General features: G+C 42.6%; 1 protein-coding gene across 3 annotated transcripts; it reads left to right on the top strand.

Annotated features, from left to right (window-relative positions):
- The first annotated feature begins 160 nt into the window (after positions 1–160).
- hsd3b7 (hydroxy-delta-5-steroid dehydrogenase, 3 beta- and steroid delta-isomerase) lies at positions 161–11,872 on the top strand. Of its 3 annotated transcripts, XM_028985231.1 has the most exons (8): positions 188–284; positions 921–985; positions 2,839–3,007; positions 5,407–5,562; positions 7,058–7,166; positions 9,027–9,126; positions 10,222–10,384; positions 10,730–11,872. In XM_028985231.1, exons 2-8 carry the CDS (start codon positions 983–985, stop codon positions 11,146–11,148), a joined length of 1,119 nt encoding a protein of 372 aa, XP_028841064.1. In that variant the 5' UTR covers positions 188–284; positions 921–982; the 3' UTR covers positions 11,149–11,872. The 3 variants fall into 3 exon arrangements, with proteins under 3 accessions (XP_028841066.1, XP_028841064.1, XP_028841065.1); XM_028985233.1 differs by lacking the exon at positions 921–985 and having other exon boundaries at positions 161–284; XM_028985232.1 differs by lacking the exons at positions 188–284; positions 921–985 and having other exon boundaries at positions 2,670–3,007.
- Positions 11,873–13,121: the final 1,249 nt, after the last annotated feature.

Below are 13,121 nucleotides of genomic sequence, written 5' to 3' on the forward strand. Positions count from 1 at the left end.
ACCACTACTGCTAATAATAATCCTCATCGTCATAATGCATATCTTTAAAAAGCAGCATGCAGGAGAGGTTTACATGCTCTCGACATCCTCCTCCGTGTCAGACAGCTGCTGCGGCGGAAGCTGCGCTCTGTTCCAGGCCGAGGCCACAACTTCCTGCCCACGCTGCAGAAAAAGGAGAGGAGCGCAGCTTACTGGCACTGTTCACACACGGAGTGACACGGCGGGGCGCCTAGTTCTTTACAACCGAGCAGGGACAGGAGATAGTGTCACAAACAAGACGCTTGGTAAGTGTGTGAGTGTGTATGTCATTTTATTAATAAAGGAACATTGGTCATTTTCAGTGGTGAATGTGTGTTTACATTGTAGCAGATTTTCAGGAATGACCGATTTATTTTAAGTTTCAGTTTATTTTCAAAGAAAATGTAGAATTTTATTGTCCATCATACAGCATAAATAGTAGTATTTTATAGATAATGGATGAAGTGCTTGGGGTGTGTTTGCTAATGTCAAATCAAGTGTGTCAAATGAAAGTTGAGTCATGGCAACTGGATGGCTGAGAATCTTCACAGACATACGTTAAATCAAGTATTTCTTCAGGATTTGCAGAGATAAAGTGAACTTGAGCTGTCCTGTAGACAAGAAGCCCAACCAACCAACCGGCCCTCTTTGTTTGACCTAATTAATTAATTGACTTAATTATGTAATTACAGGGATTGTAATACTAAATTGGATTCCAGGGTGGCATGGTATTTAGTGAAGTTTTGAGTCCGAATCGCATCTCGGACCTTGTCTGTGTGGAGTTTGCATGCTCTCGCCCTAAGCAACGCAAATAGCAATTCAAATTACAAAATGATACGTGCTCGTTGAGCATGAACCTCTGTACACTATGTTACATATTGAAATCCTTTTCTGTCCTGCAGAGAAAACATTGAGGATCAGAAGACACTGGAGTCACGGCCTGTTTTTTTGTTGTTGAACATTAATGGTACTGCAATTTTGTTCATTCAGTTTGACATGCTTCAGTAACAGTAATTTGCACAGTCTCTGTGGTTGGGTTGGTGACTCGCTACTAAAAGACAAAAATGTCCCCCAAAGTTTGTTTTTTTGTTCTAAATGACCCCTGCAGACTGGCATGTTGCGTGAGTTTATGGCATTGTGCAATCTCACAGTAAACTAATTTGATTTTCTTCTTAAATAAATAAATAAGTGAATAAAAATGTGCACAAAATTGATATCTTGGCCATGTTTCCAATGAAGAATTAAAGCAAAGTTTATGAGCTTCCAGAGATGCAGTGAGGAAAGGTTTCTTAGCCAGAAAATTGCTACATGGCATAATGGTTATGGACTGGGCTGCAATATGAAACATTAAATATTTCATGCATACACATATAGGTTTAATGCATTATGTTTTATGGCAGTTGGGTTTGGTTCACACCTTTATACCTGCCTGTATGTAATTTTTGAGTAATATTTATGTATGCGTAACTGGACTGAGTCCCAGTGAGGATCAGTGAGGATCAGTGTCATATGCCCAGGGCTGAGGCCCTTATCTGGGGTGATTCAAACAGAAGTGACCCTGGACCTGCTGAACGGGTGTGAACTTCAGGGTAAAGGACGAGGAGAAAAGATAAAATGTTCCTTTTCACATTTGCTCTCATTATTCATTTCAGTCTTAAGAAACGGACTCACGTTCTAGCTATGGGTGAGATGTGACAGACTTGCGTCAGTTAAAATCCTTCCTCGGAAAAAAAAGACGGACAGACAGGCAGACTTACTTTTCTAAAACGATGTTACTTTAACCTTGATCATCGTTTTGATTTGTGATTGCTAGTATCATTTCTCCACTTGGTGTGTTTCTGTGTGTTGTGCAGGACAGGAGATAAGAGAAAAGAAGGATGGTCAAAGGTCAAATTGCAGATTATTACCTTCACTCAAGGTCTGTCATAAGAATGGACTTGTGACCTCTGTCCACCCGATAGCCAAACCAAGCGTATAGAAACAAATAGAAATTCACAACTGGCAAAGCTAGCCACGAAAGTACACATGGTGGGAAAGGTGGGTGTAAATGATTGATTGGAATGTGTCCTTTACTTGTGTATAATGGAAAATAGGCCAGGACAAGATGTACTTTTTGAAATGTGTGAAATCATAGTACGATAGGAAAATTGTAAATGGTTGATTGGTATGTGTCCTTTATTTCTGTATAATGGAAAATAGGCCAGGACAAGATGTACTTTTTGAAATGTGTGAGATGGTAGTATGATAGTAAAATTGGAGTCCATAGTGGCGGAACATACAGTACAGTACCTCAGGACGAGATGCCCTTTTTGAAATATGTTTATCTCGGCCTGGTAGTACGGAAGATTTCAAGCACAACTATTCAAATGGAAATTTAAGTGTGCAATTGGCAATGCAATATTCAACCAGAGCAGGAAATTTTATATTACACTTTGCAATTGGCAATTCAATATGCAAAGTGCTAATGTAATCCTTAGTTCATTTCAAATTATTTTGAAAGAAAAAAAGTCACCGAATTGCATTGCGTGCCATGGGTTTTCTGCACATTTATTCAAATGGAAATTCAATGTCTAAAAGTGCTGATGCAATCCTTTAGAAACTTCACATTTTTAATAATAAACAGGTCAACAAATCAAGAAATTGCACATCTTTTTGCAGATCTTTTTGCAAACTGGTAGATTGTTTTTTTTAGACCCCCCCTTACGTTTTGAAGGGGGCGGGGCTTCTTCTTTTTTTTAAACTCCTCTCTCCCGGCCGGATCGCTGCACGTCGCGCACTCCGCACCTTCATCCTCTTCACCTCCGTCTTCATCTCCACCAGCACGCTGCCATGGCCGACACGAAGCAGGGACTCGTCTACTTCATGACGGGGGGCTGCGGGTTTCTCGGCCAGCACCTGCTCCGGGTTCTTCTGGAGAAGGGCGAAGGGATCGCGGAGGTCCGACTCTTCGACAAGCAGATCGACTCCAGCCTGCAGGACCGCACGACCGGTGGGGAATTCTCGCTCTTCTTCTCTCGCCTCTAGCATTCGAACGATCGTGTACATTTTGGATCGTATTAGTGCCACGGATTTTCTCTACATGAGTATTTGTGTTTTTTGCAACGATCGCTCTCCGTTTACCCTCGATCCGCTGGGTAAAAATGCGCCATCCTGCCTCACTGTTCTCCGTGGTGATGGTGTAACTGTAATTATGGGATGGGATGAAATTATGGGGTAACTGTAATTATGGGATGTCTAAATACGCGAAGCTCGACCAAGGATGAACTGGTCAGCCTTGATCAGCGTTGATCGGTATAGTGGGACTTGGCAGAGGGTGGCACCTCTGATGGCATTTGTCAAGGAACGCATGGCACATGCACCATGAGAAGAAGCTGGATGAGACACCGTGGCGCTTTGGCCAGCGTCCGGCTGGGAACCTTTGGGTCGGTGGTCCATCTGGGCACCACCTACCTAAACACAGTTCAAATCTTTCCCTCGAGGGTAGCTCCGTCCTCCTGCTGCCGCGCTGCAGGAGCGAGTGTGATGACTGTCCTGGAACACGAAGGCTGGATGTTCTGGAACAGGAAGAACGGTCCATGGAGGCACCACCTAAGTGGCATACAGGTTGCTTGGTGCCAAATACGACATCATGCCATCAGAGTTCTGGTGGGGACAAGTCCTTGACGTCAGTCGTAACGTTCTGGCCGGTGGGTGTATTCTTCCAAAAGAACAAATTCGAACCAAATCCGTCACCTTCAGCTCTACATATGTATAGCACTGCCCCAAATAAACATCTGCTTGGAGGACTGTGTGATAAATCACACAGATATCCAATAATCAAATCAATCAATTTGTTCATATTCAGTGTAAACGCAGACTGGTTTCATATTTTCCACACTGTTTTGAGCAAATCCAACACAAAGGACATTCACACACACAGAACAAATCAGGTTTTGTAATGTTGCTGGTTTTGTGTCCTGGGCAGAGGTATTTGTGTGTGTGTGCGTCAGACACTCCATTTTTGAGAGTGTTCCAGGCACTAGTGGGAATGTGTGGAAGGTGATGAAGGGAGTGCAGTGGATTTAAAGAACGTCTGCTGAATCTGAAGTTCATTTTACAAACTTGGTTAGATGGAAGTGGGATTGCAGGAAACCAGCATTCTCATGCTGTGTGAGCTTTGTAGGTATCTCGTTATCTGGAAGATCTAATATCCCCACAGCGTGGAGGAAACCCAATGCCCTCTTTTGGGAATTGCTCTGTGTGTTCGCGTTTTGAACAGCCCAAGGAAACTGAAACAACTTTTTGTCTTTTCTTTTGTCTTTTGCTTTGAATTTCAAATGCTGGAAGGGCATGTAAAGGTTGAATAACAAGTCCACTGTGTCATCGCACTTGGAACAAGCTGTTCTTTAAGACTATGGCAGCTTGAGCCAGTTAACAATGAACTGAGCGTGAGATGCGCGCCGGTAAATAAAATGTCCACGCGGCCAAGGATGTGCAGTCCATGCAGGTTTGAATGTTGTGGTTTCAACCACAGAAACTCTGCACACTACCGGTCAAGCCATGTTATGCACCCACTCATTTATGGGTCTTGCTTTTTTACATTATAGAACAAAGCCGAAGACACAGGACTGTGAAATGACACAAACGAGGTTATGTAATGAATAAAAACATAGCGAACAAGGCAAAACGTTGGACATTTGCATTTCTCCAAAGTAGGGAGCTTCGGCTGTGATGGCAGCATTTCACGCACTTGTCTTCTCTTCACCACCTTAAGTTAGACAGCGGGGTCGGATTCCCACAGTCCTGAAGGTTCACGCTAAACACTTTCTTATCATTCGCTCATAATATTGAGCTTTTGATGACGAAAATAGTGAACAAAGCAGCCATGAAGGTAAAAAGAGGCGACTGAAAATGTCTATTCACACTTCACTTTCTCCTGCTACCTCTCTTTCATTGGATTCTTCAAAATGGCTCCAAAACAACAACAAACAAAGTGAAGTGATTGTCACATGTGATACACAGCAGCACAGCACACGATGCACACAGTAAAATTTGCCCTCTGCATTTATCCAATCACCCTTGGTGAGCAGTGGGCAGCCATGACAGGCGCCCGGGGAGCAGTGTGTGGGGACGGTGCTTAGTGGCACCTCAGTGGCACCTCGGCGGATCGGGATTCGAACCGGCAGCCTTCTGATTACAGAGCCTTAACTGCTAGGCCACCACTGCTCCATCTTACTCTCCATAACCAGCACAGAGTACCTTTGACAGTGAGTGTATGTCTAGAGGTAGAAGGTGAGTTTCATTTGAAGCTTTATGGCACTGCTCGTCTAATGAATATATTACACTTGTCTCTTTTTTCAGATGAACTCTCAGACAATAAACGCTATTCTGTCTCCTTCTCTCTCTCAGACCAGGTAAAGGTGGTTGTGATTCAGGGCGACATCACCGATTACTCCAGTGTTCTGGAGGCCTCCAGGGGAGCGGACCTCATCATTCACACTGCCAGCCTGGTGGACGTGTGGTACCGCGTCCCAGAGAAAGTCATCTATGCCGTAAATGTTCAAGGTAAGGGGGGAAAAGAAAAAACTATTCTTTAAATATGGTTGGAAAGCCAGATCTGATAAAAACCATAAAGGCTTTGGTGTCATCTGGTCACAGCACGCGAGGAAGCAGTGACGCACAAAGCTGGATTTCCATATGAAAGCCACTGATCCACACATTTGTTGGTTCAGTTTCCGCATCTGGCAAGGCCATTCACATTCAAATTCCTGTCGGCAGTAGCTGTCACCACAACGGAAACCCACGCATTTGTTTTGTGCACAGCCTCGACCATCCTTTTATGGCAGTTTCACGTTTCTCGGATGGAATGTATGTTGATCGCTATGAGCCCATCTAATCTGTTGATAAGATGAATGAACATGCATATGTCTCAGCACGGCATCCATTCTACAATGAACATTTTCCATGGAGCTACAAGAATGTCTGGGCCTTGTGACCAACGTGTCATGTTATTGTCATGTGCTTAGTCTAAGATCAAATTATCCAGCAGATCGTCAGTGCCTGCATGTCAGAGGGCTAGTTTACCTCACAGTGCAACACAGCTGAATATCGCTCCCTCTGGACAGGAAGTCTTTTGTTGCACATAGAACCGTTTTCTGCCTAGTTTGCCAATTTCCGCAGAAAACGAGCAACCAGAACACTGCATACTGTGAGCTTCGCCACGGTAGCTTGATTTACAGTGATACATTTTTGGTGTTTTTGTCAGCATGATACATCATAAGTATTCTGTAGTATTTCTGCCTACTCTGGTCTCACAAAGCCAGGTTGCTTCGTAAGATTGGTGTGTTCATTAAAATAGATGCCTTTGTGGGGAACAGCATCCAGATTGATGGGGTCATTAAAAAGGCTGAGGTGGTTTACAATTAAGGGTCGCGGCTTCAGCACTTTTTCGTCATGATGACGCAAGCTGCTCTTGTTGGCTGCCTCCACAGAAGCATGGGTGGAAGTGAACATCTAAGCAAGTGAGGGGTCTAGTTTAATTAGAATTCTGCTCAGTTGGCCTGGCCTACGCAGTCAGGGGGTTTACAAGGTGGTCGGGGTAAACAACGCCTTCAGTCCAGGGTGTGACCTTCTCAGGAAGCTGAGGGGAACAAATGTTTCTTCCGCCATGTTCTGTTCATTTGACTACATCCTAGCAGGAGCAAGAGATGCCAAGGCAGGGAGAGGGTTTTAGTTGAAACTAACCTAATTCCCAAAAATAGGCTTTCCCAAAAAACTGTCTTGATTTGTCGGAAAACATTACCATGTCATTACCATCAATATTCTTAATATGAAGACTGCAAGAAAACCAGTAGCTGAAGACCAATTTCAGTTTGTTATTGTGACCCATTTTCCGTTGGACTGAACTTTGGAAACACTGGGCTCAGAATGGATGAATGGTTTCCTAGGAAAGTACTCCTCTGTCACATATTTCCCATATTTGGCTTAAGCTAACATCTCGTCTGGCTGAGCTGCACTGCCGGTTTCAAATCTTTTCTTTCTGTCTGTCTGTCTTCCTTAGGTACACAGCACATCATCGATGCTTGTGTGGAGAACAGCATCCAGTATTTGGTGTACACCAGCAGTATGGAGGTGGTGGGGCCCAACATTAGAGGTGATACTTTTAAAAGGTGAGTCCTCCACTGCATTCCATCTTATTCACGTGTCCCTTGTCCCTCTGTTCCAAATAACCATCTGATCTGTCATTGTGGGTGTCTTTGATTACAGTAACCCACATGTTTTTGTGAACATCACCCCCCCATGGGAAGCTGTGGTTCCTTTCATGCTGAGGAAAGATTAGGGGCATAGGGACATTGCTATGAAATGTTTATGGCTGCAAGATTAGAGCATAGGGACACTGCACTTACATGTCCATTCACGCTCAAATTTGATAAAAAGCACAGGGAGAGTAGAGACGTGAGCTTTTAGGAATGGGGAGACGCGGCCAGGGTAGCAGAGACATTACACACATCGCTATGGAAATTATTGTAGGTTTGAATGGTTGTACAGGCCAAAGATAAGACTGTTGTACAATCAAAGCTAAAAACACAAAAAGATTACAAAAATCTTGCTCTTTCTCTCTCAGACATAAAAGCTATTGCGTGCATTTTGATCATGAACAATTCAGCAGTGGACATGATCCACTGCTGACAGCTTTTAAAACACATAAAACTAGGACTGATGTTAAAAAAAAATACTGCAGAATACTATTCTTACAGCCTTACGGAAAACAAAGCACATGGGGAGTGTTCTCCAAACATCTTCAAACATCTTACATGTTTTAGTGCAGGCAGATTGTATCGAACAAAACTACCTGGGCATGTTATCTAGTGTCACCACTAGATAAGATGCCCATTCTCTACTTAAACATAAAATACACAACCTTCCAATCTGGCAACCCCAAATGCAAGGTCTTGTCTTTTCCCTCCCCTCCACTCTCCTCAAAATACCACTTGTTCGTGGTGCCAATGGCAGAGATGGCACCAGTGATTTACATTTACATTTACATTTACGGCATTTATCAGACGCTCTTATCCAGAGCGACTTACAATCAGTAGTTACAGGGACAGTCTCCCTGGAGCAATTTAGGGTTAAGTGTCTTGCTCAGGGACACAATGGTAGTAAGCGGGATTTGAACCCGGGTCTTCTGGTTCATAGGCGAGTGTCTTACCCACTAGGCTACTACCACCCCATGATTGAAAGAAGACATCTCGATTCCACATCTGCTACCAATCTGCCACATCTGCTGCGGGCTGAGTATCAGCATTTTAATTCAAGAAGTCGTCTCGATTCCACATCTGCTACCCATCTGCCTCATCTGCTGCAGGCTGATTATCAGCACTTTAATTCAAGAATCAAATATCTAGAATTCACCAACTTGCACCAAACATGCCAGGTCTTGAGTAGCAGAATTGAAATATTCTCTCTTTTGTTTAAAAAGAGTACCCCATTTTATGAGGTGCCCTTATCCAGAGCAACCTACAACCTGTAGTTACAGGTACAGTCCACCTGGAGACTCTCAGGGTTAAGGACCCAATGGTAGTAAGTGGGGTTTGAACCTGTGATTTTGTGGTGGTTTGCTGAGTGTCTACTACCACCACAAACTTGGGTGTAATTATTATAAGATGTATTCTTAATATGTTTATTGAAGCAGACTATCTGAGTTTGGTCCTCTAAGCAGTTAAATTGCTTGAGTTTCAGTGGATGAAGCGAAACAGATGAAGCATGTGCCCTACAAGTGTCTTTGTTTTACTACCTTATGCCTGTGATTCTTTCAGCCTGTATTTGGATTTCGTCCCTGTGTCTGGGATTTATCTTTTTAGTGGGATTTTTTGGCTGAACCACATTCTTGCAGAAACAAATCCCTGAAAACATACTAAACACATTCCACAGGCGTCTCCCCTACTGCATCCACCCATTTCATATTCTTTTTTAAAAAAATCATATGCACTGCTGTTTCTCATTTGTCTGTCCACCTTTGTGTTCTCCAGAGGCAATGAGGATACCAAGTACAATATCTACCATGAGATGCCGTATCCCAAGAGCAAAGCTAAGGCAGAGAAAATGGTGCTTCAGTCCAATGGAATTAAGGTTAATCCAGTTTAAAACAATGTTTTTATTTTAACTATATGTTTTTCATTGTCTCCGGTGCATACAGGGCATTGTTCATCCTTTTCGTAGTGAACTAAAATTTAAATTTTGCAAGTTTTAATTGATAGGATGAGAATAATTTCCAGTCATTTAAAAGCACCTTACGAAACACATGCTAGTATGGAATGTTGAGTCATAATATTTTCCTGCATTGGAGCAGAATATGAACTGTGTGGGAATGGAGGAGCTCTTCCAATATTAAATTCCTATGATAGTGGATGTAGCATGGTAGGATACAGTACATTCTGTAATGATAATGGTGCAGAAACCTCAGAGGCTATACAGGCCTGATATGATTTCCTTAGAATGTGAGGCGGACATCAAACCATTCAAGAGAACCACCTCTGGCCCTGTTGCGTCATTTTCTCTCATTAATGCCTTTCACTGGGCCCTTTAGAAAGGAAGGAAGGTGTTATCGCCCTTTAGGGACTAACAGTCAGGACTTCCTTCATCCAAGGGCATTTTCTAATCCTGGCCTTCACAGAAAGGAAATAAACTGTAAAATAAAGTCCAAAAAAGGCATTGATTAAGTTAATGTATAAATAATCATTCAAAGCAACATAGTTAATATGAGCCAAAATACTAATTGTCCTGCATGAAATTGATGATTATTTGCTATTTTTACTTACATCTTGTGTTGTAAACATGTAATACTGTCTAAACATGTAATAATTTACATATAACTATTTTCATTCATATAAATATTCATGAAAGCTGGCATTGGTCTGTTATTTGGACCTTATTGTCTTACATTTCTGTCAGAATGGAAAGAAACCACATAACAATTCAGGCTAGACACTACCCAGTAACCACAGCATGACTTGTATCTCTTTTGGAAAAAACAGATGGGTGGTGACACATGGATGTTTAAATCCACCCGAGCTGTGGTTGAGTTATTTCTACACAACCAATGTAATAAACAGAAATCAAATGTGTGTCAATGTAGTTATTCAGTCAGTACAACCAGGAATTTTGTTTTCTATTATTATTATTATTATTATTATTATTAGTGTTTTAAAAAGTTCTCCCTCTCAGGTAAAGGCTGGTGGCTCCTTGTACACCTGTGCCCTTCGGCCCACTGGGATTTACGGTGAACACCATCAGCTGATGAAAGAGTTCTACCAGAGTGGGGTGAAGACCGGAGGCTGGCTGATCTGCGGCGTTCCCAAGAACACAGAACATGGCCGCGTCTATGCTGGTGAGTTCTAGCAGGTTTTTAGCTTATGTGAAAGCAACTTGGGGATAGACCCAAAAAAAAAAACGCTGTGTGGAACGCTATGCTGTTTTCCCTTGGGGGGTAAACACGTTAAATCTTGTACATTCCATTCCAAGATGTCCGATAAAATGTCTGGAACAGATGGTAACCGCCACATGTATGTATCGGTACATACATTTTTGTGCCCAAATAGTGATATATTACGTTCATTTCTATTCAAAATAATAAAATGACATTTATATAAGGGCTTTTGGGTGGTAGGCCGAAGTACATCATGAAGTAAGGCTTATGTCAGGATTTATGATAGTTCATGATCTGGTTTCCCAGGTAACGTGGCATGGATGCACCTTATCGCTGCCCAGTCGCTGCGAGATCACCCTGAGAAGCTGGGAGGCGAGTGTTACTTCTGTTACGACGACTCGCCATACCTGAGCTACGAGGACTTCAACATGCAGTTCCTGTCGGCCTTCAACTTCCGGAAGCTCCACATCCCCCTCTGGGCTCTGTGGGCCATGACCTATGTGGTCAGCTTTCTTCACTGGGCACTGAAGCCGGTGTACAACTTCACACCGCTGCTCAATCACTACACGCTGGCGGTGGCCTGCACCTCCTTCACCGTGAGCACAGACAAGGCAGAGCGCCACTTCAATTATCAGCCTCTATACAGCTGGGAAGAGTGCCGCTCCCGGACCCAAAGATGGGTTGATACCTTTCCCTTAGAGATTACAGATAGCAAGAACGAGTGAGGCAGGGGACAGGTTTTGATCATGCAGATATTCCTGATCTGTATCAGGCGGTGTCCACAAAAGGAATTTTGCCCTGGGCATTATGTATTTTATTTCATTTTTCATACACCAGGTATTGTATAATACTATGCTTATTATAAATTTTCTGCGGTTAACATCCACGTACGCCAAGCAAGACCAATGGTTGCCCTGCACATCCACAAGGCATCTGCATATTACTGCATTCATTGCCTGCAATAAAGTTAATGTTTTGGCAATGTTAGCCGAAGGTAGAAGAAGGTAGTTGCAGGGATGATGGCAGTAAATATAGACTGGCAGGTTGTAGTTTTGTGCGTGTGTGTTGTGCAGGTGTGTTAGACAATTCAGCTGGGATCTCTAGCTCATTATCAGTAACAATTTATACCCTCCTGGTTCTCACTGAAATGACTGTCAAGCAGTACTTTACCAGTGTTTCACTACACTGATCTTTAAACAGCCCAGAGGACAATGTTTCCTTTTTCTTTTACTGTAAGCATGTGACATTTCATATGGTTTCTGTTTATTCTGCCAGATATTTAGACCTAGATAATATATTACTTTTTATGTTTCTTGGTTTATAGAAACTACTAATTTAATATATTAAAAGAGAGACCTATCTCGCTAATTACAATATATAGACAGATGTATCAATTGTACATCTACAAATATTTATTTTTAATATACGTAAATAAATAATTATTTTACATTTGTGGGTTTGTGTTGTCTATTACCATGACAATGTCAATCAGTATCCAAGCAATATTCCCAAACACTCCAAAAAAACAGCTAAATGAGAAAATGGGAAAAAGGACCTCCCTCCTTCCCACAGGGTAGAGCCTGAACAAATTCACGGTAGGCTGAAGTACCATCATCTTATACTGAATAAAACTGGAACAAATTAAGAAATAAATTATTTCAACAAAAATACGTGCCATAATTTAATGTGAAACTATTAAAAACATTTTCTGTTTTATTTTGTTGTTGATTTTATCCTGCTTTCAGTAACATGATCCAAAACATGTCCAAAATAACCATGCAACGGTTAACTGCACAAAATAAAGGTTCTGTCACGGCCATAAAAAAAATAAAGTGGAGTGGGCAGGAGTAGAGAGTAGAGAGAATCTGGAGAGATTCAATGGACAATGGTGTTCAATGCATATCCATTGTTGCACTGAGACACTCCATCAGTGATGTATATGAGATCTTTCAACATCAGACACTCTCACTCCAAAGTTGATCAGGCACTGGCTTGGGTCCCAGAACCAGGTTGTCAACATGTTGGTCCCAGTCTACAGCAGTGTTGCTGGATTTGACAATCTTGCTTGTTGTCGCCAGACACAGTGCACCAGTGTACATGTCCACAGTGTACGAGTCCCTCCCCCCTGCAACTGGAAAACCACTTAAGATCCTCTACCAGGCAGAGGGAGCACACAGGCGAACCGCTGTTGCCACGTGTGAAGGTTTCCTGGCAGCAGCTTTCATACACAGTGTAATACTTGCACTCACAAAAGGAAGGAATCCCCAGTCATGGTCATGGAGGGTGTTCCATCTGTCACAAAGCCTGTGGAATCCCAAGAAACCACCTCCTCTCCACAGCAACCATAATATTTATGCCATTACTGACGTATAGGAAAATCCTGTTATGGGGTGACAGCATGAAAAAAAAAAAAGTCATGAATGAGTTGCCTGGTAACACATGTTTCATTTATGTAACCATGTGAGTCACCCACTAGAGTTCAGGAAAAAAGAATTTATTCCAACAGTGTTTACTCATGTATCCACGGAACTTTTAAACTGGGTCCCTGCCCTGGGTGAGTCCCCACCGTGCACCCAATGTTTCGGGAGGGGCTCCAGCAGCTATGGGCCTCATTTAGCAGTTTTGGGAAGTGAGCGAGGTGCCCAAGGTAGGTAATATATTGTGGTAATGACTCAAAACACACCTTTTCTTTTAATGT

Source organism: Denticeps clupeoides, chromosome 7, assembly GCF_900700375.1.
Source record: "Denticeps clupeoides chromosome 7, fDenClu1.1, whole genome shotgun sequence".
Lineage (NCBI taxonomy): Eukaryota > Metazoa > Chordata > Actinopteri > Clupeiformes > Denticipitidae > Denticeps > Denticeps clupeoides.

Bases quoted from the DNA above. Each gene is read 5' to 3' on its own strand.
- hsd3b7 (XM_028985231.1), top strand. The intron at 5,563-7,057 runs GTAAGGGGGGAA...TGTCTTCCTTAG, and splicing joins CTATGCCGTAAATGTTCAAG to GTACACAGCACATCATCGAT. The intron at 9,127-10,221 runs GTTAATCCAGTT...TCTCCCTCTCAG, and splicing joins TTCAGTCCAATGGAATTAAG to GTAAAGGCTGGTGGCTCCTT.